General features: G+C 27.5%; 2 protein-coding genes across 2 annotated transcripts; both read right to left on the bottom strand.

The window, feature by feature from the left end:
* Positions 1–7,608: 7,608 nt before the first annotated feature.
* VNE69_03098 (uncharacterized protein) lies at positions 7,609–8,527 on the bottom strand (the record flags this gene model as incomplete). The annotated part of the gene is made up of 2 exons (XM_065472950.1): positions 7,609–7,804; positions 8,382–8,527. 2 exons carry the CDS (start codon positions 8,525–8,527, stop codon positions 7,609–7,611), a joined length of 342 nt encoding a protein of 113 aa, XP_065329022.1.
* Positions 8,528–10,339: 1,812 nt separating this feature from the next.
* Positions 10,340–11,374, bottom strand: VNE69_03097 (uncharacterized protein; the record flags this gene model as incomplete). Its single annotated transcript, XM_065472949.1, has 1 exon — positions 10,340–11,374. The coding sequence occupies one exon, from the start codon at positions 11,372–11,374 to the stop codon at positions 10,340–10,342; it is 1,035 nt and encodes a 344-aa protein (XP_065329021.1).
* Between the last annotated feature and the right edge of the window lie 15,768 nt (positions 11,375–27,142).

The raw sequence follows: 27,142 nt of genomic DNA, 5'->3' as shown, positions 1-27,142 counted from the left end.
AAACTATATAAAATTAACAAGCCATTTTTAGATATGTAGATGCCAACCTCGCAAATCTAAATGTAACTCTTGTGTATAGTAAAACATCATGATCAGAAAATTTAATTTTATCAATATCATCGAATTTTTTAATGATTTCACTGATATATTTTAATTATTACGACATTTAAATTATACGTAGGCGTATGTAAGATCTTTTGTTTGTTTCAAATATTTTAGAAATTAAATACTATCGTGCCGATGAAAGCCATAGTAAGCAAGTATAATGAATACAGAGCTTGCATCGTCTTAAGAAAAATAAGATTAGTATTCTTTATATCCAAAAATCGACATTTCTTGCCAAGCAAAAACATTTATTGTTTTAGAAAGATAATTAATAATTTATTTATAGCACTAAGAAGTTACGTAGAATAAAAAATATGCATAAAGTAAACAGACGTCAAAAGGGAATATAATAAAATTCTCTAGATATTCTTTAATGATGTAAAAAAGTTACTTAAATAAAAAAAGCATTATGTCTAATTGCACAATATAAATGTGACAAAATCTATAATGTCCTATGAACTAGACATTCTATACGCTTTTTAGAAAAAAAATAAATTCACTCCTTATAAATTGGACCAATGATTAGTAAATTTACTTAAAATTAGAAATGCTTTAAATCGATCAGAATAATATTTATGTTTTTAAATTAAACAATGACCCTTAAGAATAGTTCACATACGCAATTAAAGAAAAAATAGCAAAAAAATGTATAAATAAATAAAACGTGACCTCTAATTTGATATAGTAAAAACTAAAAAAAAAAAATTTTTATGTAAATCATTACTATATGTTATATATCCTTATTATTTTTACCCCTCATTATGGAAAATAAACACATGGGGGCGATACCAGAAAATGGGTCTACAAAGGAGGACCGTGGCCAAGAGGCTAGAATAATATTAAAAGAGGTTAAAAGGATTGTTTATGAGTTGTTTTTAGAGAAAATTGATGAGTGTGGATTTAAATTAGAAATTTTTAGGAGAGGTTCTATTTTATTGAGAAATTTTATTGTTGAGAGGATCTCGCAAGAGGGTAGTTGGAAGGAAATTGAGGAAAAATTAGAGTTGCTAGCTATTCAGGAGGAAAAGGAACAAGTGAGAAAAAAAGAATTTGAAGAGTTGTCCCTAGCGTTATGGGCTAAATTTGAGGAGAAGAATAAGTTGTCTCGTGAGGAAAATAAAAAGAATATGCGTTGCTACAATTGTGGGAAGTTAGGCCATAGTGTTAGATTTTGTAGGGGAATGAGGCGAGATTCTGAAGACAGAAGAAATAAAAGTAGTTTTAATTATGTTGGTAAATGTAAAGTGCAATTAGACTTAGAGGGTAAATGTGATGACGATTCCAATTCGGACAAATGTGATTATTATAATGTTGATGGTGGGAAACGTAAGAAGAAAAATTTAGGGGATATACAAGATTATAGCAAAAGGGACAATAATAAGAGAGTTCTGTTGAGAAGGGATGTAAGAGGCATCGCGTATTTAGAGGAGATTATTTCACGGGTAGGAGGAAGAGAGGATGAAGATATTAGTTTTTGTAAGGTTGAAAAATGTATTATCAAGACTCAAGAAGGCAAGAAAGTTGCTAAAAAAGGGCAGGCTATAGCTCAGGCTTTGTTGAAGAAGACGGAAGATTATATTAATAATTTGGAAAGAAGAAAGATAATTAGAAGGTCGACATCTGACTGGAGAAATCCCATTAGAGCGATTGAGAAACCGAATGGTGATATAAGATTAGTAAGTAATTTAATTGCTCTTAATGACATTGTAGAGAAGGATCCTTATGAGTTAACTAGGATAAGAGATGTTATTAGAAGTACACAGGGATCTGAATTTTTTACCGTGATAGATCTAAAGGAGGGGTTTTATAGTATTGAGATTGAAGAGAAGGATAGGTTTAAGACGGCTTTTGAGTTTAATAAAAAGGTATACGAGTGGAATTCGATGGTCATGGGGTTTAAAAACTCACCGCAGATATTACAAAGAATAATGAATGGGATTTTTGAAAAATTTATTGGTAAGGGAATCGAAATTTATATGGACGATATTGTGATTCATAGTAAGACAAGAGAGGGCCACGACAAATTGTTGAAAGAGGCTGTGGATATATTAGAGGAGAATAGTATGAAAATTAATTTGGCTAAGGTTCAATTATGTAAACGAGAGGTGATGTTGTTAGGAGTAACAGTTAATGGCAAGGAGATACTGCCATCTGAAATAAAGCAAAATGAAGCGTTAGAATTTCCCAAACCGGAGTGTGTATCAGATGTTAGGAAGTTTCTTGGGCTGGCTGGATGGTTTAGAAACCATATTGATAATTATGCAAAACGTACATTGGCGTTGACGGATTCTCTTAAAGGACGAGGAAGTAATTGGAAATGGACAGAAGAAATGGAAAAAGAATATATTAGTTTAAGGGAAGTGATTAGGGATTTAAAAGGTTTAGCAATTGTTAATTATAATAAGGAATTTTTGTTACGCACGGATGCGAGTAATGTTGGAATGGGTGCTGTTTTAATGCAGGAAGATGATCAAGGTAATTGGGTACCAGTACAGTGGGCATCAAAAAAGTTTACGCCTACGGAAACGAGATATGGAATCAGTGAGAAGGAGATGTATGCAGTCTTTTGGGGAATTAAAAAGTTTGAATATGAACTACGCGGAAGAAGATTTAGGGTAGAAACTGATCATAAGGCATTGATCGAGATTAGAAATAAACCAGCATTTAACAATAATAGAATTAACAGGTGGATTGAAAAGATTCAAGAGTTCGACTTTAGCATTGAATATAGAGAGCCTAGTACCATGGTTGTAGCAGATGCACTGAGTAGGGTACATGAAAATGAGAAAACGCTAATGAATAAGGAGAGAAGTATTAAACAGGCACAGGGTAAATGGGACAAGCATGTTAAAGTTGTTGATGGGAAGGAAATTTGGGTATTTGACTCTGGTAGAGAAGCGGAGATTCCAAAGAAAGAATTGCGTGAAGGTTTAATTGTCAATGCTCATGAAAATTTGGGACATAGAAGTTTAGGATCAGTGTACTATGCAATGAAGTTTGAATTTTATTGGCCGGGTATGAAGAAGGATATCGAGGATGTTTTAAAGAAGTGTGAAGTTTGCCAAATATATAATAGGAAAAAGAGTGGTGGTTGTGATTTTGTTAGTTCAAGATTTTATTTGGAAAAGGTTGCTTTGGATTTGATTGAGTTTAGAGATTTAGGGAAATATGTGTTGGTCGTGATTGATTATTATACTAGGATCGTTTGGGGAAAAGTAATAGAGGACAAACGCGGAAGCTCGGTTGTAGGATTTTTAAAACAGTTGTGTGGATCAGGAATGAAACCGGTAGAAATAATTACTGACAACGGTAAAGAATTTAGTAATGAATATATGAGGAATTGGTGTTCAGAGGAAAATGTATTACATAGGAAAGTAAGCGTAGAAAGTCATAGAAGTAATGGAAGAGTGGAAAGGGTAATAGGAACCATAAGAGAAGGAATATTGAAAGATGATGCTGTGAATTTTGAAGCCAAGGTTAATAGATGTATATGGCGTTATAATAACAGCTATCATGAAGGGTTGAGATGTACACCGTTTGAGGCCTCAAGAGACGAAACGGGCCATGTTATGATCGAGAATGGACCTGAAGGATTTTATAGTAGGAGGTTTGTGGCTCGCAAAAGAGAGAAATTCTATAAAGGTCAGAGAGTTAGGGTAGCGAAGAAAGAGAACTTATCGGGTTGTAGTAAGTATGAGAAAGGAAGGTTTTTAGGATATGGTGTTATCAAGGAAGTTTGCGGAGGTGACTCGTACTTAGTTAGTTTGGAAAATGGTAGGATCGTGAAAAGGCGGCATTATGATTTGAAAGGTCTGCTTGGGATTAATGAGTTCTAGTATGAGACTACCGTCTTGGAGGGGGGATGTTATATATCCTTATTATTTTTACCCCTCATTATGGAAAATAAACACACTATATTTATTTCAATACACAATAAAATATATTCATGTTCTTCATCATTTATTAGGCTAGAGAATATTTATTTTTATATAATTTTGTAATTACACCAATACTGCTTATTGTTTATAAAATAAATTTAAATTTAAGTATTAAAATTTATTGTCTTTTATATCTTAATCGAAGCATTTCCAGATTTGACACCACGGTTGCACAATCTGTGCCTATTTCATTATTGTTTTCAAATAAACATTGTATTCTATTATAGACTATTTCTAATGTGTGTTTTTCACCATTGGATAAATTGTATATAGATGTGTTTTGCAAAATAATAAAAAACATATCTAATTTTTCAACTATGTTGAAATCATAAAATAGAAAATTTAGTCTTTTAGGTATACCATTATATAATGAGATCAATTTACGACTTGATAGTTTATAATTGATTTTGGTACTTGACATTTCACTTAGATAGTCAAAGCAGAGCTTGAAAAAATTAAATTGTTCAAGTAAATAAACTTTATGGCTTTTCGGAGATGCTCTATCTATTAGTTCTCCGATTTCTTTCATTTGAATTTCTAAACCAGCTTTAAAATTATAAAAACATCTTGTAATTTTCTTTCTTGTATCATTATACTGTATAATTTCTTGAGTTGTTTTATCACAACATATTCTAACATATTCAGCTTCAAGTTTCGCATCTTCTTTTTGCCATTTTTCAATTTGAAATCGAATTGTTTTTAATTCTAAGTGGAGATTGGTCATATTTATATTGCTATTTACATTATTGTTGTAAGTTTTTAGGTCTTTTGGCTGTGTTATATTATCATTGCATACACGCTTGATACATTGATTAGAGTCATCATTAGATCGAAATAATATTGTTTCTAAAATATGTATCTGTCTTGTTTGTGATTGTTTAATGGAGTTTGTCATATTTAATATTCTTTTTCTTTTTTTAAATGGAAGTGTCTTTTCTTTTAAGTACGTATTATCAATAGTTTCCATTAAATTTTCTTGTAGTGTATTATGTACTTGCAATAAACTTGATGCAATTAATTGATTAGTGATTCCAGCACATAATATACGAAAAATAAATTTTAACATTAATGGGTCTACAATTTTCTATTAAAATTTGAAATTAAAACATTTGGACTTGTAATATTGATTTAATTATTGCTAAAAAAATATTTGTAGTGCAAAATAAATTCAACATATATTAAACTAGTTCAAAATATTGCATGTACGGTTTTTTATTTGTTATTTATTTTATTGATAGACAATCAATGCAATAAACAATACATACAAGCCATCGCTCTTAATTTTTTACAAATACAATTTATATAATGTCACTTAGTTTTTCGATGTATTTTTTACACGAGTTGTGAAACAAATAATTCTAAAATTAGATATGTATTATCTGAATCTGTGTCTCGGTAATTACATGTAGGCAAGAAGATATAACTACAAAAAATAAATTGACATTAATCAATGAATGACTCAGATATTAATTCTAAATATCAACACAGGACTCCATTAATTAAATCACTTATGTCACTGAGGGCTTTAGATACAGATATTTTTTTAATAAAACAAAATTCTTCGATATTGAGAATACTTTGTATTTATCAGTAGAAATACAGAATATTCATAAACATAATATGCAACTACACAAAAAGAGGCAATAGTGCAATATTCCTTCATTAAACGTAGAAATAATATAAAATCTGCAATACATTGCCATTTTTTGTCAAGACTTTACTTTTACGAATATTTTATAATGCCATAATTTTGCCTAAAAAATTAATATCTTGATGTAATCATATCAATATTTTTTTTCTACCTACATTTTGTGAATTTTGCAAGGTTTTTTAGGTCTATTTTTAACAAACATAAATATACGATTTATTTGCAGCGACAAATATTTTATAATAAAAAAAAACTAGAATTGCAACAAAAATAATTCTTATAGTCCACATAAAAAAATTGATTGCATTTGCAACATTGGGGGTTGTGGTTTAGAACCTATTTAATATTTTGTTGATTGAGTTGCATAGTTTCTTTTTTGAAGTCTCAAAAGTTTTATATTCTAAATAACTCAAGGCTTTTGACATATAGTTTGCTAATCTAGATTTAGCGCTTTATAATACTAAAAAAAATTTTGTTTGCGTATAGTGCCTTATATTATTCTATAATCTAGAAGATGAATCATTTAGACAGATCTAAAATTGATGTTAGATTTAAATATAATCTGAACTTTAAAAATTTTAAATCAACAAGAATTGATTTAACGATATATGTTTTATTTCTATTCTAATTTTTGCTTATATGTATGAAGTAAAATAATAAATTTGGCCAAGATATAAATTTATGTATTTAAGTTTTCTTACGCGGCTTTTTAGAATCATCCTGCATAAAGTTTTGATGTTTTTATCCTTTTCAGATTCGGCTTTTTATTTCGGCGGCTGCCCATCGTGAGGCTTCCCAGAGTCATTTTGAGAAACATAATTATATTATGTCTTAGTACGGATTTTTAGATACAGGTCCAATGCATATAAACACTGTTTGTTTGTTACAATACCATTCAACGCAATTACATACGAAATTATCCGCGACTCAAAGTTGTACATGCTTTCTGTATAATTAGTGACTAAGCCGTATTTAGAATTATTCGGGAGTTTTATTTTGTATTGCAACCGAATGATTCCTGCTTTGACAATTCTAATTTCCTTCTTTAGTTGCAAGTAATAAAATATCAGGTTAATTTCATTATCTCCATATTTGTTAAAATCTTCTATCTTCTCTTATTTTTACATCTTTATTCTAAAAACATCATGCACAGTATGGTTCTTTACTTTCCATATGTTGTCAATCTATAATTTCTGCACAACTATAGAAACATGCATCTCAATGTAGCATTTTAATGTCGAACATAGTCGGGCAGTGACATCTTATCAGACTAAGTAGTTTTATGATCGACTTTATTTATTTTCTCACGACTGTGCGAAAACTTTACCAGAATCTAAAAAAACTTTCTAGCTAGTAGGGCACAGAATCTACATTCTTCACTTGGTAAGTTATTCTCTTTGTAAAAACATTGCTGTTGCTTAATTCGCAATGGTCTTCTTATGCTCTAAATAGTTTTGCAATAAAAATTTTTAGTATTTCTAATCACGCTCTATTTTGTGCCTCTTAAATACTTTTAAATAATTTGCTACCTCTATGGTGTTTTTTATTTAATTATTCTGTTAATACTGAATGGTGTGACTTCTTTTTATCCTACATTTGTATATACACCTCTCCCCGACACAACACCTAAATGTTTTGTTTAGTTATAATGTTGGTGCGACATTATTTCATTTTGTTCCGTACTTGTAGGTCATCTTTCTCCCTTACTTTATAAAAGAAATATTAGGATATATTACATGCTTTCTGGTGGTGTACGTGGTATGTTACTAATATGCTATTGATCTATCACATAAAAGTTTAGATTCGTTCTTTTGATCTAATAAGTCTTATAAAAATTCAATAAAGTCAGACCATCTCAATGAAGCTCTTTTAGGAGGTTGGCCCAAGACAAGTTTTACATAATCCTTACCATCTCTCTTAAACTTCTGTATATTCTTTTATAAGTCTCTTTAATTTGTTTTTAAGATGGTTTTTCTGTCGTCCATATCTACTTATACCTTTCTGAAGCTCAATTAATAATGCGATATAGACATACGCTTTATTGGTTTCTGCCAATTTCACTACATTCATTTCTATTCTCACTTCATTGAATGTTTCGAAGTTTATTCCGTTACTTTATAATGAATTATTTTTTTTCAGAAACAAATTTAGATCGCCAATAAATTTATGTCGTGATAGTTTCCTTGTCAATCGCTATGTTTACATTTAGATACGTTTCATTAGGTTTCCTACACAAAGGGCCATGCATGATACAAATATTGATGCATGAGTGGGCCTCATTGTAATTTCTCTCTCTGTATTTTTCCCTCTATATAAGAATTACAGTTCCTTATGTTTATTTAGTGTCGCATTGCCTATTGACTTTACAGCCTCGCCGATCCATTAAGTTTGCTATGTTTTATATGCTTTACTCAGAAAAGCGTAGTATACCATATTATTTGCTTTCTACACATCTATCTAATCAATTTTAATTTATAGTCAAATTCTATTATATTGCTTTATTAGTAGGGGCCTTCCTTTGTATTCATAACTCTTCTATTTGTCTCTAATTATTTTTCTTTCAATAACAGTTATATATAACCTTCTGCACTACCTGCGTAAGTCACTTTTTACACTACTTATAAAGGTTGAAAATACACGCGGAGACTGAAATCAACACCACTAATTGGCAATCCTTTAGCATCAAGTACTTAGATCTTATAAATCTTATCCTCTTGATTTTCTTATCGTAAATATTTTCTAAATTATTTAATACTTCTAATTGTTGGGCTAGTTGTCTTCTAAATAAAGAAATTAAAGATCCTATAAAACTATCTGACTTTCTTTTGAGGCCCATTTAATGATATTAATCAAATATTATCGCTTAATAAAAGTTTGTCATTAATTTGTTTTCTCGATAGTTAAGGAGATTATGCCTCCGTTGTACTTTTTTTATTTTCATATTTCGGGCTAAAATTATCTTGTATTTTCTTCATCGTATTATGTCTGTTGTTCCTCTCTTCATTCTAATATCTGCCTATATTCCTCTAAACAGCTTAAATTCACCATTAAATTATCTAAATTGTTTTCTTTGCTCATAAGATTCTACATTCTCGCTTTATATTACAATAATTTTTCCTTGGCATGAAATTATCTTCGTGCATCTATTGTATAAAATAAAATGATTCCGTAAAAATATGATAAGCTAAAAATTGCGTATTAAAATCATAAATTAAAATTTTTTAAAAACATATTTGATAGAATAATAGTTGTTTTGTTATTAATGACAAGTTTATTTATGGTATTTGTATATAAACTTTTTTTTAAAAAAATAGTAATCTTAGGTATCATATCGGGTTCACAAAAACAACATCGCAATTATTTTTGTGTTTTTTTCCAACCCTTAAAATTTTCAAAAAAAATTTAAATGCCCCAAAGAAGAACATTATCATGTTCAACTAAAACTTTTCCATGTTACTATAATCTTATTTTATTCGTTTCAAATGTTTTTTTATTAATTCAAGATAATATAAAATTAAAAAATATTTAATGGTTTTAAAACTAAACTAGTTCTAATTCTTGACAGGAGCCATGTTATTTTGTTTTGAAACACAACATATTACTTATATTCAAACATTATTTGTAATTTTTATCTCATATAATTAACTGAAATTATCTTTAGCATATTTTTACAATTAGTAATTGCGCATTAATTTTTGCTTTATTGAAATGTCGGACAATATATCGACATTTCACCTAATCTTAAAGAAAAGGACCAACGAAAAACATAAATCTAATGATTTCTTATCCTAACGATTTATTGTAACTTATGATATGGAGAGGAAATATAATCGAAACAAAAAACTGAAAAGATTAAATTATTTTTGATGCTTTAAAAAAAATCAATTAAATGGAGAATAAAACAAAAACAATTAATAATCCATAAAAATTCTACTATTTGCTAAAGAGCATAAAATTATTTTTATTTTATATAAGAAACAAAATTTGAAACCATTCAATCACGTTGTATATTACTCACTTCAAACCAAAAAAAATTTCCAATTTCTTGTTTGTTCAGTATTATTGATCATATCTGAATTTATGATTTAAAGATGTGTTTCTACGATAAAAAAACTTTTTTTAATGTTTCTATTATAAGTCCAAATATAGTTTTCTGGATCTTTAATTTTATTTTGATCATAGACCAACTCCGATATTATCAGAAATATTTTTTTTATATGATACAAACAATGGACAACTAAAATTGCGATATATTAAAAAACAATAAATTTTTGTAAGTTAATAACGTTATTAACAAATTAAAATGGACAATAACAGTGTTATAATTTAAAGATAAAATATCATAAGCACTTTTTTGTAAAGCGAGTTTAATCACTACCTTCTTTTAAGTATATTAACAAAATTTACAAAACTATTATAATATATATGCAAAACAAAGGACAAAAAGAACAAGTTATAATACTACCTAATAAAAAATAGAGAAAATAAACAAGAATTAAATGTTTTACACCAACAAGCTGCATTTTTCATTTAAAATTATATTGAAAAACTGTAATATTATAATAAAATTTATGAAATGGGTAGCAGTCGAATTTTTACATATAAAATACATTATTGACTTATTGATTAAAATGATTAAAAAGGGTACTTAGTATTTATTATAGATCAGATTTAATTTTTTATAGATTTCTACGGCTTTGTCTGATATTGATGATAGTTTAAATAATTTTGTCTTTATCAAGTACAAAATTGCATTTACTTGAATCCGCATATAAATATTTTCATATTTATATGTTCTCAGGTTATCATCCATTAATTCTAAAGTTTCTATCATTGGCACAGAAGGGAATAAAGAAAATATATTTATATTGAAATTATGAACATTTATTCTTTGTGCATTTGATAAATTTTTATGTAATTTCATTTTCATATCATAAACTGATAGAAAAGATTCAAGAATTTTCAAAAACTCGAATATTATGTTTCGAACATCAAGCGGCACGCATAATTCCCTTGTTTTCTTTTTAATCAGAGGCACTTGTATTTTCTTCAATTTATATAAATCTTTGACTTTTAGTTGTCTAAGTGCTGCATAATATTTTTTAATATGTAAATTAGTGTTACTATTTTCTATAAATGAAGGATTTCTTTCCTTTTCTAGATTTATGCCGTTTTTTATTTTTTCGATAAAATTTTGAATTTTTTTTTCACACGCAAATATATTTGTTATTATTGGTGTAAAATCAAATAAAATATCAGAAGTTTGATTTTGTTTTAATGTAAATACCTTTTTAGATTCTTCCTCTGTTTTTATTTTTTCAATTTCTATATCTAAAAACTGAATTGGTTGTAAGATAATTGTGTTTAACTCAATGTTTTGATCTTTGTCATCATTACCACAATATATTTCAACTTCTTTTTTCAACAAATTCAAATCGTAATCGTCGTAGTATAAATCAACAATGTTATTTGATGCAGTAGTAGTTAAATTATAGTTGTCATCTATTTTTGTAAAATTTGCATAGGGTTTATTTTCGTGTTCATCAAATTGTTCAGAATCAAATGCTCTTTGTAGAGAACTTATATTTTTATTGTTTATTTGTTTAGTCTCATGGCCGCAATTATCAATGTATTCTTCTATATTTGAATGAGCACAAGTGATAAGATCCAATATTAAAATCATTTTATGGGTGGAAAACACATCCATCTCGTTACTTTTTACTCTAAGTATTTACAATGTAGCAACAATAACTTTGGACCAAACTTACGATTAATCTAATTAAAATACAACATATTTTTAAAAGAGAAAGTTGTTAATTGAAAATATAAAAATAAATGGTTTTTTAGATAATGCATTCATACAACTTATTTTGAAGTAACCACTTATTTTTTTATAAGTAAAAGCTAATCGATTTTTAAATTTTTAATAATTAATTACTTATTAATTTATATGTAATTAACAAATTTATTTAATGATCACAAGTTCGAAATCGGAGTATGACATGATCTAATTTATAAAAATAAATAGAAAGTAAAAAAAGTTCTTTAACAGTTTATTTTAAATTAAATTAAAATTATATATATTATTAAAATTAAATTTTCATGATAAATACACATCTATTTCTAACAGCTCTATATTCTGGAGTAAAAATTAAATAGCATTTGTAATTAGTGTTGTAATATTAAAGAAATACAGAGCAGTGTAAAAAAGAGTGCAAATGAATATAAAAGCTCTGAAATTAGCGCAATGTGTAGGATATTCCACAACTCTCCTTACGATATTACATCTATCCTAAAATTCTGAAAATAGGAATCCCAATTACAAAGATGTTATCGACAAATAAACATAATATAATTATTCAGTTATAGTAAGATTGTCAGTATTTAATACAAATAAAAATATTCATATGAATTTTATCAATTTTTTTTGAAACATGAATTTGCAGTTTATATTAACAAAGGAAGAGTTTAGGCAGTGATTATATATGTTAACTGTCAGCACAGAATAATGAAATTTTTCGATTGAAATATATACTCGAAAAGCCTTTTTAAAATATTATAATGTTCTTTTTATAAAACTTAATTAAATAAAAAAAGGCAACATGTTAAAAAATAAGCCCAGGAATCGCAGGATGATTTGTTATTATTTGATCATCACGTCAGAGTTATAGCAAATTACGTTGGATCACATTTCAAGACGTGCTAGATATGCTAAGATACAGATAGTGGCTAAATAAGCCAACTGAAATTGTCAACATCAAATTTAACTTGGAATCAAACAATTTTTTTTGGCAAACAAGTTATTCTATTAAAAATAACGTTAACATTTAACGTAAGTTTTGTATAGAACCCTCAAATATTAAAGTAATATGAAGTTTGTATAAACACTTTAGTGTCAACATTTATAGCAAAAAACAAAATAAGGATTTTTGAAATTTTTACCTAATAATATATTACAAAAAAGTACTACAAAGATAACGATGCAGAGATAATAGAAGCAATTTTTTTTTCTGTTTACTAACTAAAACAAACACTACCTTATAAAAAAAGAAATAATTAAAATAAGAGCTAAAAAGAAACAAATAATCTAATTCACAAGTTGAGCTAAAAGACGCCGGATAGCAGCATCTTATAGCTTTTTTAATCTATTTCCTTATACAAAAAAGCTATTAATTTGCTATTACTTAAATAATTTGCAATGTTCTAATTATATCAGATCTAAATGCTATAGATTATAATAATATATTCTTTTTATTTTTTTAATTATAACTATATAATTAATTTTTTGAAATTTGTTATAAACTCAAAACTAATGGCAAGAATATAATGCATAGTTAAGTATAAATTTTGTTATAAGATCAAAATGTGCTATGTATACTTTAAATACTTTTGCCTTAATACTTGATGTCAAAATTACCATAACTACAACAATTAAATTAATTTGTACAAAAAAGAAATAAGAAATAATAAAGCTCTACATAGACAAAAGGTTGTATGTTTTAAGTTATAAACTATAAATTAGTACAAAAGAAGACAAATCGACAATCCTGCATAACATATAAACCATAAAACATTTTTAGGAGCGTTTTCTAATTAAGTGCGAACTAAATTCTAGAAATAAATTAATCGCAAAATTTTTTATTAGATATTTGAGTAATTAAGAGGAAAAAAAGTCTAGAAAATCATAAAATTAATTTTACAATTATTTTTGTCATACTATGCATGTATTATTCGATCTAAAACAGAACTAGATTCATTTTAGACACATAACACAATAATTTATTTTTTTTGGACTCAAAGGTAATTTTACTTAGCGGATAAATACATTTCATTAATTAAATATATAAATTTTCTTTTGTTTGTAAGTATGAAAATATAGACATACTGCATAATATTTTGCTAAATTAATCGATTATTTTATTTTAAGCTACAAAAAGTACATAAATCAACCAATATGAAAAATGACACTATTTTTAAAAAAAAAATCAAGAAGATTAGGATATTTGTACTGACAGCATTAAGGTAAAAGTACAAATATGATACAATGTTTTATCGATTTTAAACTATTACAACTAGAATCTTCATTTTTTTTGTGATATTACTAAAAAAATAATTAATAATATAATTAAAATAACAACTTGGCTGCTGCTCAAATGAAAAAATGAAGAATTTAAATAAAAATTAATGAGAATTTCATATTTAATTATAGTTAATTTGTCCTCGTTGGCATGAATTCTTAATGTATTTATGGTTTTAAATTATTGCTTATTTAAACGTGTCCCTTATTTAAATTCATGTTTATATTTTAACTCTTTTCCTATAAAATTAAAATTGTAAAAATAAGAAAGCAAGTAACATTATACATCATGTACCAAATTTATTTTAAGTCAATAAAATCTTTATTTCGTTTTTAACATTTAGATTCCAATTAAATTATATATATATTGTTAACCATTTATTTATTAAGGGTTCTAAACCCTACATCCCCCTCCAGACGGGTAGTCTCTCCATCTTCTAAACAACTCTTCCTTATCTCTTTCAAATCATAATGCCTCTTTTTAACAATTTTACCATCCAGTAGTCTCACAATATATGAATCATTTTCACTTATAGCTACGATCCTTCCGCGACCCGTGAATCTTCCCTTGTCTGTTTTCGCACGTGTACCTAAATTTTCTCTCCTAGCGATTCTTACCTCTTGGCCTACTGTAAATGTCTCTCTGTGTCTTCTCTTGAACCGACCAGCATATTTTCCATTTTCATCATTTTCAATTATAACTTCAGCAGTTTGATCTCTCCACGCTTCCATCGGCGTACATTTTATTGCTGTATGTAGTGTATTATTATATCCTTTGATTGCTCTTTCTATCTTTTCAGAAATATTCCCATCATTTTGCTTTATCAATGTCTCTCTTATAGTTCTGATGCATCTCTCGATTCTACCATTACTCCTATGAGCTTCTAAGCCCACTTTCCTATGTTTAATATCATTAATACTACACCATTCTTTAAATCTATTACTTACAAACTCTTTTCCGTTGTCTGTCACATATTCCTCTGGAAATCCATCTTCCCTTATCCACTTTTGTAATACCTCTATAACTTCACTACTCTCTTTACATCTCAAATTCGAACCCACAACCTTCTAGTAAAGTAATCAATACCCAGTAACACATACCTATTCTCTCCACCTATGTCCATTAAATCCAACGCCACTTTCTCCAATTTCTTTCTAGTTACTACGAAATCACATCCTCCTGTGTTTTTCCTATTGTTAATCCCACATATTTCACAATTCTTAATTACCTTATTAATATGATCTTTCATACCAGGCCAATACCATCTTTGTTTAATGTTATAATAAGTGCCTTTGACACCTCTATGGTTTAACTCCTCATGTACTCTTGTTATTTCATGTTCTCTACTATCTAGGCTCAATATCTCTTTCACCTCACCTGTGGAAAATTCCCAATACTGTTTACCGTCCTTTTCTTTAATATGTTTCTGCTTTTTTCCCAAAATTTGTTTTTCGATCACTTCTTTTCTCTTGTTGTCCTTTTCTTTTTGTTCATCCGAAACTTCTACCTGATCATACTGCCTACTTAACGCATCTGCATCTGTCATCAACTCCCCTTTCACATACTCTATTGTAAAGTCAAACTCTTGTATCTGTTCTACCCATCTTTTTATTCTGTTATTATTGAAGTATGGCTTATTTCTGATCTCTGCTAATGCTTTATGATCCGTCATCAAATGAAATTTCCTTCCTCTCAAATCACTTTCAAACTTCTTTATTCCAAAAACACCGCCAACATCTCCTTCTCACTTATCGTATATCTTCGCTCGGTAGGAGTCAACATTTTCGATGCCCATTGTATCGGAATCCACTCACCCTCTTTATTTTCTTGTAATAGAATTGCTCCGATCCCCGTATCACACGCATCAGTTCTTACTCTAAATAGCTTTTTTCCGTCCGGAATCTTCAACTTTTTCATATCTCTCAAGCCTTGCTTCATATCCTCAAAGGCTCTTTCCATATCCTCCGTCCAATTCCACTTAACATCTTTCTTTAAAGCCTCAGTAAGCCTTACTGTTCTATACGCATAGTTGGGAATAAAGTTCTAAACCAACCAGTTAGTCCTAAAAATCTTCTTAACTCTCTAACATTCTCAGGTTTTCTATATTCCAATGTCTCCTGCTTTTTATCTCATTCGGTCCCATGACCTCCCCATTAATTGTTACTCCCAGCAACATCACCTCATCTTTTTTGTATTGTATCTTTGTTTGGTTTATTCTCAACCCACACTCTTTAAACTTTTTAATTACCCTCTCTAGTAGCTCGTCATGCACTCTTACGTCTTTACCATGAATAACTATATCATCCATATATACTTCCACGCCTTTACCTCTGAATTCATCTAAAACTCTGTTCATTACTCTCTGCATTATATGAGGCGAATTCTTAAACCCCATAACCATACTATTCCATTCGTATACTCGACTATTCACTTCAAATGCTGTTTTGTGCTTATGGTGCTCCTCAATCTCAATATGATAAAACCCTTCTTTTAAGTCGATAACCGTAAATACTTTTGACCCCTGTGTGGCTCTCATAATATCCTTAATTAACGGTAGTGAGTCGGGTCCTTGTCAACCAAATCGTTTAACGCCATCAAATTGCTTACCAATCTTACGTCCCCATTTGGTTTTTCAAGTGCTCTTATTGGACTCCTCCACTCACTTTTGGAACGTCTTATAACCCCTCTATTTTCCAACTTATTCAAGTACTCCTCAAATTTCACCCTAAGGTAGTATGGCACATTCTGCCCTCTTTTCACAACCTTTTCACCTTGCTTAGTATTTATTGGACACTTCTCTCCTGTGAGATATTTTATCTTTTCTTCTGATTCTTTAAAAACTTCCGGATACTTTTCAATTAAATTTTCTAACTTATTTACTGTTTTACATCTTTTCCCTTCATTGTTGATAATTGGTTCTTTCTGTAAAACTTGTTCCTTTTTAATTTTATATTTTTCCCTACCAGCTACACTTTCATGACATTCTCTAGCGTAATGCCCTTCTTTCTTACATATAAAACATTTTGTAGTTTCTCTGATTTCTCTTCTTTTCCTATACATCCTAAGATTTTCTTTTCTTTCTTCCCTAAACTCTTTCAACACTTTATCCATAATCTCTTTAATCATTTCTTGTCTTTCTTCTGACTCTCTCTCAAATTCTGCTCCTTTTTGTAAGCCTTTATAAATTTCCTCCCAACTGCTCCTTCCGTCACAAAAATTTTCAAAAATATAATCCTGCAAGTTCGCAGATGCCAAATCCATAACATCTTTCCACTCAACTTTCAATATCAACTTTAGTCTCTTATCTATCCTAATTGCCTCTTTCTCTAATGTTCTAGCCTCTTGACTACGGGACTCTCTTGTTTCCCTGTTCATCCTTGTGTTCGCCATGTTAACCATTTATTTATTAAGGGTTCTAAACCCTACATATATTAAAATATTTTATTCTTTACTGGCTAAATTATAAAAAATAATGTGACATATGTTTTTTGGTCATTTTTCTTCGAAACTAATCATTTTTAAAATGGGATCAATACAATTTATTTAATTTTAAACATACAAAATTCATTTTAATTTTTTATTGAATTGCCAAAGATGTTCTTGATTGGCATTTTACATCCATTGAATAGATTTTTAGGTACATGACCGTTTTGTTCCAGCTTTGGGAAAATGAACCCGCTTTGAAATTTTAACGAACCCCCTTTAAAAAAATGGCAAAATTAGCAAAAACAATGTTTGTTGAGGCAGATGAGCTTTTTAGTGATGAAATGTATTTATACATGGAATACAAAGAAAATTTTATTTTGGAAACATTTGATGTTGAATCGGCTTGCGCCTTGCACGTTTCTGTAACTAGTAGAAATACTGCCTTTTCCTTGAGATAATACAAGATAATGTATAATCTGTTCCTATTATGATCTCTAATCAATGGGCAGCATATGAGGCCAAATTAGACAATCAAAGGGATGGAGCACAGTACTATAAATCACTCCATCAATGCCGTTCCCTTAGGGATTCAGAGTCACAATACCAATAATTTAGTTGGTTTGGGCTCATTTCTACAAGAGATATTCGATCTAGACATAAACAAAGACGAACACTATGAGTTCCTTTTACAGTTCCTCTGGGCCTTCCAAATTTTTATTAATCAACGGATAAATTATCTTTTTTCATTATTTAAAAAAAATCGTCAAGTCTCTTTTTTTATAATTTTTTTATATTTTGCCTTTTTTGAATTTTTCAAAGCGGTTCCAAATGGTCATGTACCGATTTTTGTTTTTTCCAATTCTTTATCTGCTTTTTAAAATATTCTTATAATTTGAATAAGGTACATTAGGGATATTAAAATTTTTGGTTAATGAGTTTACGTATATAAATACTAGTCGATGTTTTTTTCATTTGTTACGTATTTTTGCAGAATATATGTTGAACTTGCTTCTTATGCCTTTCGTTTATATGATAGTGTTTTTCCTTAAAACCTAATTTTTTAGTATTATATTATTATTTTATTCATTTACTATGAAAAATGATTGTCATAAAGGACAGTAAAAATCTATACAATATTCTATAAATATTTTAGCAGACCCGCTGTATTTGAGGCATTAAGAACATTAAATACTAGAAAGCTATCTAAGATAATTGAACGAATAAAACCAAAATCACTATTTACAGCTCCTTCTATAATATCTTTTCATTTTATTTGTATTTATATATGTAACTATATAGTGCTTAATAATGCCCAGTTATTTTGAAATACTCTGTTTTTATGTTTATGACCTTTTCAGACCAACTAACAGTTTCTTCCTACAATTTTAAAACACATTGTCTTAATTTTGGTGTTCTAGAAGACACTCCTAGTGTAAAATTTTATTAAAAATATTCATAAAACTTTATTAAAATGAGTTCCTTTGTTAATATATTTCTTGTGAATTATTAAATAGAAAGCTTTTGTATTTTCGAAAAACATTTATATAAATTCTTTATCAGTTTTAAGATATAGAACCTTAAACAAAAAACGATAAGTGGCATGCATTTTGGCTAACTCAAAATATTATTTCGAATTATCGAGTAATTCTAGTAGTATTTACGATTCATGTGTCGTCTCTAGACTTTTTGCTATGCACATATGCACATTGCTTTGCTTTTTTCCTCACTGACTCCGCTAGTATCTAACATTACATTATACAATGTATTTTAATTTTTTCTCAATTTAAATACATAAAAATGGACTATTAGTATACTCAATACAAATACACATGAATGCATATAATTGTAGTTGTACGTGGGATTGATTCTGGACCTATAAGACTTTTAAAGAATTGTAGGAATGCTTGGCCGAACTTCAGAATCCTGATATCTGGTAAAGTGAGTGTTCTAATTTGAAGAGTCTAGAAACCAATTCAAAATTATACATCTGTTAAAAAAAAATTACATTATCACTCAATTTAAAAAGCATTTTATCGTAAAATATGTTAAATCATATTTGAGACTTGAAATCCCTAAGAAGGTAGAAGCATACATCCAGAGGATCACGGTCAAGAAGACGCTAGAAAGCATTTCTCTGGACTACCGAAGGAGAGGAGACGAAGCCGATGTGGAAATGACTATGGTGACGAGAAGCCAATTACAAGCGGGAGACGCTAACGCGGAACCTATATTTGTTACTATATAAATAAAAATTACAATAGGCATACCTTAATTAAATTCATTTATTTAATCATATTTTTTTATCCAGCGAAATATAAAAAACTTTTACTTGCTCAATCTTACAAGCGTGTTGTCATATAAAAAATACAGTTACAATAAATTTTAGTTTGAAATTTTGTTAGAAAATTATATTATGTGGAAGATTTTTTAACAATATAAAAATAATGTATAAATTTTGTTTAAAAATTCAGTAGTGAGATTTGAAACAAAAATATGTAATGAGTGAGAGATAATTTCTATTGAAAATAATAATGACAAACTATTTCTGGCTCTAACTAAAAAAGATAGGAAATTTTTTATGAAACTACAAATGTATATATTATTTATTACAAACTTTAATTTTTAATCTAAATGAAATCAAGGTGGGTTAACTTTATTTCTCCCATATTTTTCTCTAAGTATTTAAAATTTGACACAACAGTGGAACAATCCTGGCTAATTTGCTGCAGGTCAGCAAAAGGAAGTTGCAGTTTTTCATAAATTATAGTTAGTGGCCTTCTCTGTTGAAAAGTCAATGAATAATTACATGTAGTTTCTAATTGTATTTCAAAAATTACAAGATTAAGTACTATTTTAAAATTATAATATAAAGTATTAAGTATTTTGGGTATTCGACTATATCTTATTATTAGTTTAAGGCTTGAATGTTAACTTTTGAAGCTACATGGGAGTATAATGTTTATATAATCAAAAAAAAGCTCAAAAAAAATTTGTCCGCATAACAATATTTTTTGATTTTCATTTTTAACAACTTTCTTAATAATCATTTTGATTTTGTCCAAATTCAGGTTAAAGCTAGACTTAAAATTATAAAAAAGGTCACATATATTCTTTCTTGTTTATATTATTTTAGATATTCCGTTTTCCTCTTATCAGAATCTATTTCGAATAAATCTTTTATGATATGATTGTCTTTCTTCGTCCTTTTTTCAATACGCATTTTTTATATCTCATTTAAATATCTGCAATTAGTATAATTTTTAGCAGTTTCATTTGTATTTTGTTTCTTAAATTGAGAAAGTGAATCTCTCTTGTACTTATAAAATTTTTTCGTTGAATATGTAGTTCAATGGGTTCAAAGGCGCTTTAAAGATACAACATGTGCTGTTGCTTGTTTGTTAGAAATTTCGTTTAAATTTGAATATGTCTTCATCTTTTTTAGTAAACAATTTTGCCGACTAATATTTGAATGAAATATAGTTTCTTTAGGATCATTTTTTGCTGATATATAAAGTTGCGACACATTTTTTTCGTCTATTTGCTTAATTTTTTGTATACAGACGATCAGAAATATACATGTAAACATGATATGGGGATTGTTTTTAGATATAAATATATAATAAAATGCTGAAACATTGTAAAAATCAGTTAGTATATTTGCCTTTTTAACTCAATTGCATTAATTTTTTCACTTGGTGATGTTTTTGTTAAACGTGTGGTTTTATTTTTATTGATTTTAATTGGATTTATATGAAATTATTGAAAAAAGAAAAAAAAAACATTTAGAAGCACAAAAAACAAAATATAAAAATATAAAACAAGATAATCATTTAAAACGATAATTAAATCGAAAAAGATGAGATAAAACACTAGAAATTTATACTTAACTTTTTTAACTTATTTTGCGATTATTTAACAGCCTTGGAAGTGATATTGGGGGGTGGTTTTCGTAATTTCCAAATCGATGCTAATTATACTGAATGATTTAGTTATAAAAAAATAAATGAAAAATTACATATTTAAAATTATTGTTTTTTTTATGTAAATAGTATTATTTCTAAAAAAATAGACAAAATGAAGAGTCTAGATATTATGAACCTAAAAAAAATAGTCAAAAATTTATATAAATTTTTTAATAATACCTATATAGATTAAAGATAGATCACTTATCATATTCGAGAACATTAGAATTTAAACTTTAATAAAAGCATTTTGTACGTTATTTTATCGTGCATAATAAAAAAACATTATTTTATCTAACAGCCTAGATGTTCGTTTATAGAGTGGTTATGAGTTACACGATAAAATAAACTAACATAATCTTCAATTCTTATAGCCTTAAGTTTATAAAAATGTTACGTATAGTTAAAATCTCATTGTTATATCTTGTATCTAAATAAGTTTGTAAAATATCTGATCTTTTAAAAAGGCAATATATAGTAGGCCCTCGACCATATAAAAACTTTAAAGCAAATATCAATGCTTCAGTAAACCATAGAATTAATCGAAACTCGAAAATTGATATTTGAGAAAGATATTTATATACTTTGATATTATAAAAGAAGATATAACCGCAATGGACATCGGATCACATTATAAATTCCATTTCATGTTCATCTCACATATGAGGTCTGTAAAATAAAAAGTTTAAAAAATACTTGTTAAGTAAGGTAAATCGATTCTGTATGCAAGCAAATTTTCATAAGCCGATGTTCTGTGATGGTAATGAGTAATTTGAGTTAAAGCTTATGAAGTTTTTTAGATTTATAAAATGTTTGAAGCATTTTCATTAACGTCCTCTTTAAATAAAAATATTCCTGATTTTAAAATTCAAAGAGGATAGAACAGGAAGGTAAAAAAAATCTCAAAAAGAGTAAAATAAATTATCAAGTTGTTTATTATTATTTTCCACCCCCTCTTTTGAGAAAGTTTTTATGTAGTTTTAATAGCCAATCAAATACTTCCATTTGTCGAAAGATGATTGGTTAGTTTTTGATGGACTAAGACATAAACAATACAATAACCAATAATTAAAATACCTACCTAAACATTAAAGTTTTTTTTAAATAAGCCCTTATTTTACTTACCTGATTAAATTTTCCACATTTTACACATTATAATGTAAAAAAAGAAAAATTATTGAACATATAGATAATGGATGTTAGCATAACTAAATTACAATTGTATAAATAAAAACGATTAAGAAATATACAATTTTATTAATAAATGAACTTAATCTCGTAACAGTTTATTTCTGGCTGTTAAGGAAAATTGTAAGTTAAGGGTTCAATTTGTAAAATATATATTCTCAACATCCCTGCGCTAAATTTAATACTGGGGGATGTAATTATCTTTACAACTTTCTACGCCTAAAACCTGGCTCACAAAATAAAAGTGCATTTTTTTTTTTATGTTAACTGATCATGGGCTGCGCTTTACTCTACCGCGTCTTACTATCCCTTCAAAGACTGGTCTTCGCGGTACTTCTTTCCCTGTTATAATACATAAAGTCTATAGGCATAGGATTTTCCTTTACACATGGATTCGAATTAATCCGTCTATCTAATTCTTCGACTACAACACAGTTTCTTTTTGATTTTCTTCTATTTTTATATCTCTCTGGATTTTTGAACACATATAATTCGGCTATCTTGCCACGATACCTTTAATGTGAATGGTGAGATTACCACTACACTCAATCTCGACAACTCTTTGTCAAATCTTATTACAGTCAATACTGTTTCTCCATAGCTACTCTACGTCTTCATCTATCCGGGTCACTCGACTGATGCAAATCATACCATCTCTTCTGTATGACAACCAACCATCTCACTTTTAATATAGACTGCATTTTTACGACTCATGTCTCGAAAGAACTTACAACCTCTTCTTTTGTTTATGTTTGGGTTCAATCATTATTTATTCTCCACCATGTTAAAGATAATTGTAAATTAAGAGTTAAATATATTAAATATATATTCACAACTCTGGCAATTTACAATTTTGATGTTACATAATACATATGAATGTTTTAAGAACTTAAACGGGAATTTTACTTCATTGTTCGTCTATAAAAACCAAAAAATAACAAAAAAGTCAAAATATATATATGTAAAAAAAGTATAATTTATATCTTATAACCAAATGAAACTAAATAAAATGAATGAAACCATTTTATCAATAATAAAATTTTTTAATAAGACGCAAGCGAATAAATACGTGTTTCTATTTAGACATCCATTTAAACAACAATATGTTGAAAATAATTTTAAATTTGGTTTCCGTTGCTGTTTAGATAAAATTAGGTCAAGTAGAACAAAATAAAATTACTGCTTTATACTAAATAAATCTTTTATTTTCTCCTCCTTTTTTATGTTTTAATTTTCAAAAAAACAATTTTTTTTTGATTTATATTCATTTTTGTGAGAGCGGCGCAAAGTGAATCCCAAACCTAAGTCAATTTGAACATTCGGTTTATTAATTGGTTAAATTATCTCAGGATTTATCAAACTATTAAAAAATTCATGATAACTTAATCTTGTAAAAAATGTTATGATCTAACTAAGAATATTTTATTTTAAAATTAATTAGACCTTAAATAATGTTTAAAAATTATATATAAAATTAAGGAATCCGTACGTTATCAAACATTGTATAATTTAATCTTTCCATGTTTTTTTCTAAGTTTTTCAAGATTTGACACAACAATCGAACAATTTTTGCTTTTTTGCTCTAATTCACTGAAAAGTTTTTGCAATTTTTCATAGATTGTGTTTAATGGTTTTTGTTGATTAACAGTCAAAGAAAAATTACAGGTTTTTTCTAAATTTAACCTAAAAATTTCGAAATTATCGACTATTTTAAAATTATTATATAATGTATTAAGTTTTGTAGGAATTCTGCTATATATTGAAATTAATTTAAGACTAGAGGTCTTATAATTTAATTTATGAGGCGGTATTTTGTTTAGGTAATCGAAGCAAAGTTCAAAAAAAGGAATTTGTCGATGCAACAAATCCTTTTGATTTTCATCTTTAGTAACTTTCTTAATAATCTTTTTTATTTTTTCTAGGTTCATTTTTAGATGTGATTTAAACTTGTAAAAGGCGGCATTGATTTTTTTTCTAGTATTAATATATTTTACGTATTCTTTTTTTCTCTTGTCGCAATCCAGTTCTATGACATCAATTAAAATCATATTATCTTCTATCGTCCATTTTTCAATTTGTTTGATTAACATTTCTTTTAAAAAATTATAATTCATACAATTATTATTGATTTCCTCTGTATTTTGATCATCTAATTGTAAATTTAAATTATCTTGTGCTTGAATATTATTTGTGTTAAAAACATTGTTTGATTCCGAATTGCTTGCATTTAAATTAACATTTTGTGTTGTTAATTGTTCGTTACAACCTTCATCTACATTTGAGTATGTCTTTCTCTTTTTAATTGGAAGATTTTTCTCATCGATATTTAATTGGGATATATATTTATTTGGATTATCTTTTGAAAATATATTTATTGGCAACAAATTTGAATAATCTGTTTTATTTTGACTTTCCGTACATACAACTAGAAAAATACGTATGAACATTATGGGGCTATAATTTTTTGTATAGATGTTTATAAAAATACTTAAGTTTTAAAAATATAAATAAAAAGTTTAAATAATTATAATAAATAATAAGATTCTTTAATCAGTAATAAACTTGAAAACTGTAAAAACTCGTACTAGAAGAAAAAAACACCTACATTTTAATTTATAATATAATATCGCATAATAGTTCAACTCTCGCTAACATAGAATTTTTTGTTTGGATAGTAAAAGTTCTTTGCTTAAATAAATTTGAAGTTAGGATACCACGAAAATACTATGAGCCTGCCATTACATATTTTAACCTAAAAATAAAAATTTACAAAAGAGGTTCGAATAGAAGAGAAAAATTACTAAACATCATTGATATAAATGTCATAAAATTAGATTTCGCTTTAATACAAAGGCTTGTTTTTAATATTTACTACAACTTCATAAGCAGAATCAAGAAAATAATTCTAAGTATTTTTTTTATAACTTAAGTAACATAAACAATTTTAATGCCAATCACATGTTCTATGTTCGAAAATTTTCCTGTATTTCTTAACATTACTATGCTTTACTAAATAATTTATTATTTATTTTTTTAATAAAAAACATTACATATCAAATAATTTATAATTTTTTCTGGTCAGTATAGATACATAATGCTAAAAATGAGTTTTAAGCAATTAAAAATAAATTTTACGCAAATATTTACAATTTTGTATTTTTTAGTTTTAGAACGTTTATAAATTATGATTCCTTTCTTCTTTTCTTTTTTAACTTTATTTTTGATAATGTAATTTTGAACAGTCGCCTTCGAGAGATTAGTTTGGCGCGCTTTGGCCATAATATCGAATGTTATTTGTAGTTTACTATCTCAAGATTCTATAGTATTGTTCTATGATGTAATTTATAAGTCCAAACAACCTTTGAATTTTTGTAATCGTATCAGCTATACTTTAATATAATTTTTACAGACTTTTATAGATATTGTTGGCTAAATTAAATCCCCTTATTTTTAGCAAATTTAATTAATTTTTTAAAAAATGAAGGAAGTTTTATCCCCTTTTCTTTTATATTGACTACTTCATTGTTTTACAAATGTAATCATACGAAATACATTTGAATGTATAAGCTGTATTATCGGAAGTAATGTTGGTTAATTATATTGTATATTTTAAATATTTGAGTGTCCGGGGGTTTAATTATGAAAAATATGATTTATATGACTAAATTAATCTTCCGAGCCAACATGACAAAGTAGTTTCAAAATACCAACCCTTTAACGGTTACTTCGACGATTCTACAAATTCAAAGACGTGTCATATAATTAAATAGAGTAATAATTTTGAAAAATTAACAACTCAACTAATTTCTATACAAAAAAAATTGTGTAGTAAGCAAAAAAATAAACATAAAAACATATTCTCGGATTTATTTTTAAACATGAAGCTTATATAATAGTTTATGATAAAAAATCCATTTATTCTTTTAATTATATTTTGCAGAAAACCCAAAATTTATTGTTCGTAGATCTGTTATAAACGACATATTCTAGTCATAAATAGCGCCCATGAAAAAAATATCTTTTAAGATCATATATACATCAGGATAAAGAACGTAGAAGAGAAGAAATTGGTAGAAATGCAACGTAATAATGTGCTTTCTTACAAAAAAATCTGTTAAACTTAATTATGGCTATAATATCACATAACTAAAAAACGCATTGTTTTAATATTAAAAAATACAGACTTGAATACCGCTGCATTGAGAAAAAAAAATTTCTTTTGGCCTGTCAAAGAACCTATAAATTTCAAAGGAAATTGTAATGGTTTCTTGCTAATGGAACATTCTCTTTTAGAATTTATAACAAATTCATACAATACATGAAACAACAGACTTTTAAATGAAAATACCAAATACTAAGAAATTTAACACTGAAGACTCTTTATTATTATATAAGTGTTAAATTAAAATAAAAAATGACCAAATGATCACATATAGTTTCTTTTATATTTTGCAGTAGCTTCATATGAGTTTATAAATGTGTATGATTCAAATTTATACTAATGACATTATTTTCTGTTTAAAAATTTAAACAAAATAATAAAACTTGGGCCATATTACTTCGAGGAATTTTTTAAAACCAACTTACAGTTTTGAAATTGAACTCTTAAGTTATAATGTGTGTTTTTATGAAATTTATTCTAATGATCAATTAATTGAAGTTGGTATGGTTTCAAATTAAAGTACAAGTTTTTTTATGTAAAAAAATATAAAGTGCATTATTGAATAAGAATATACAATAAGAGTTCTTAAAATGACTTCGGAAAGCCTAAATATGTCTATCAAACATGGGATTGAT

This window comes from Vairimorpha necatrix, chromosome 3, assembly GCF_036630325.1.
Source record: "Vairimorpha necatrix chromosome 3, complete sequence".
In the NCBI taxonomy this organism is placed as follows: Eukaryota; Fungi; Microsporidia; family Nosematidae; genus Vairimorpha; species Vairimorpha necatrix.
The sequence above is the reverse complement of the archived record's forward strand: the minus strand, read 5'-3'. Positions and strand labels throughout refer to the sequence as shown.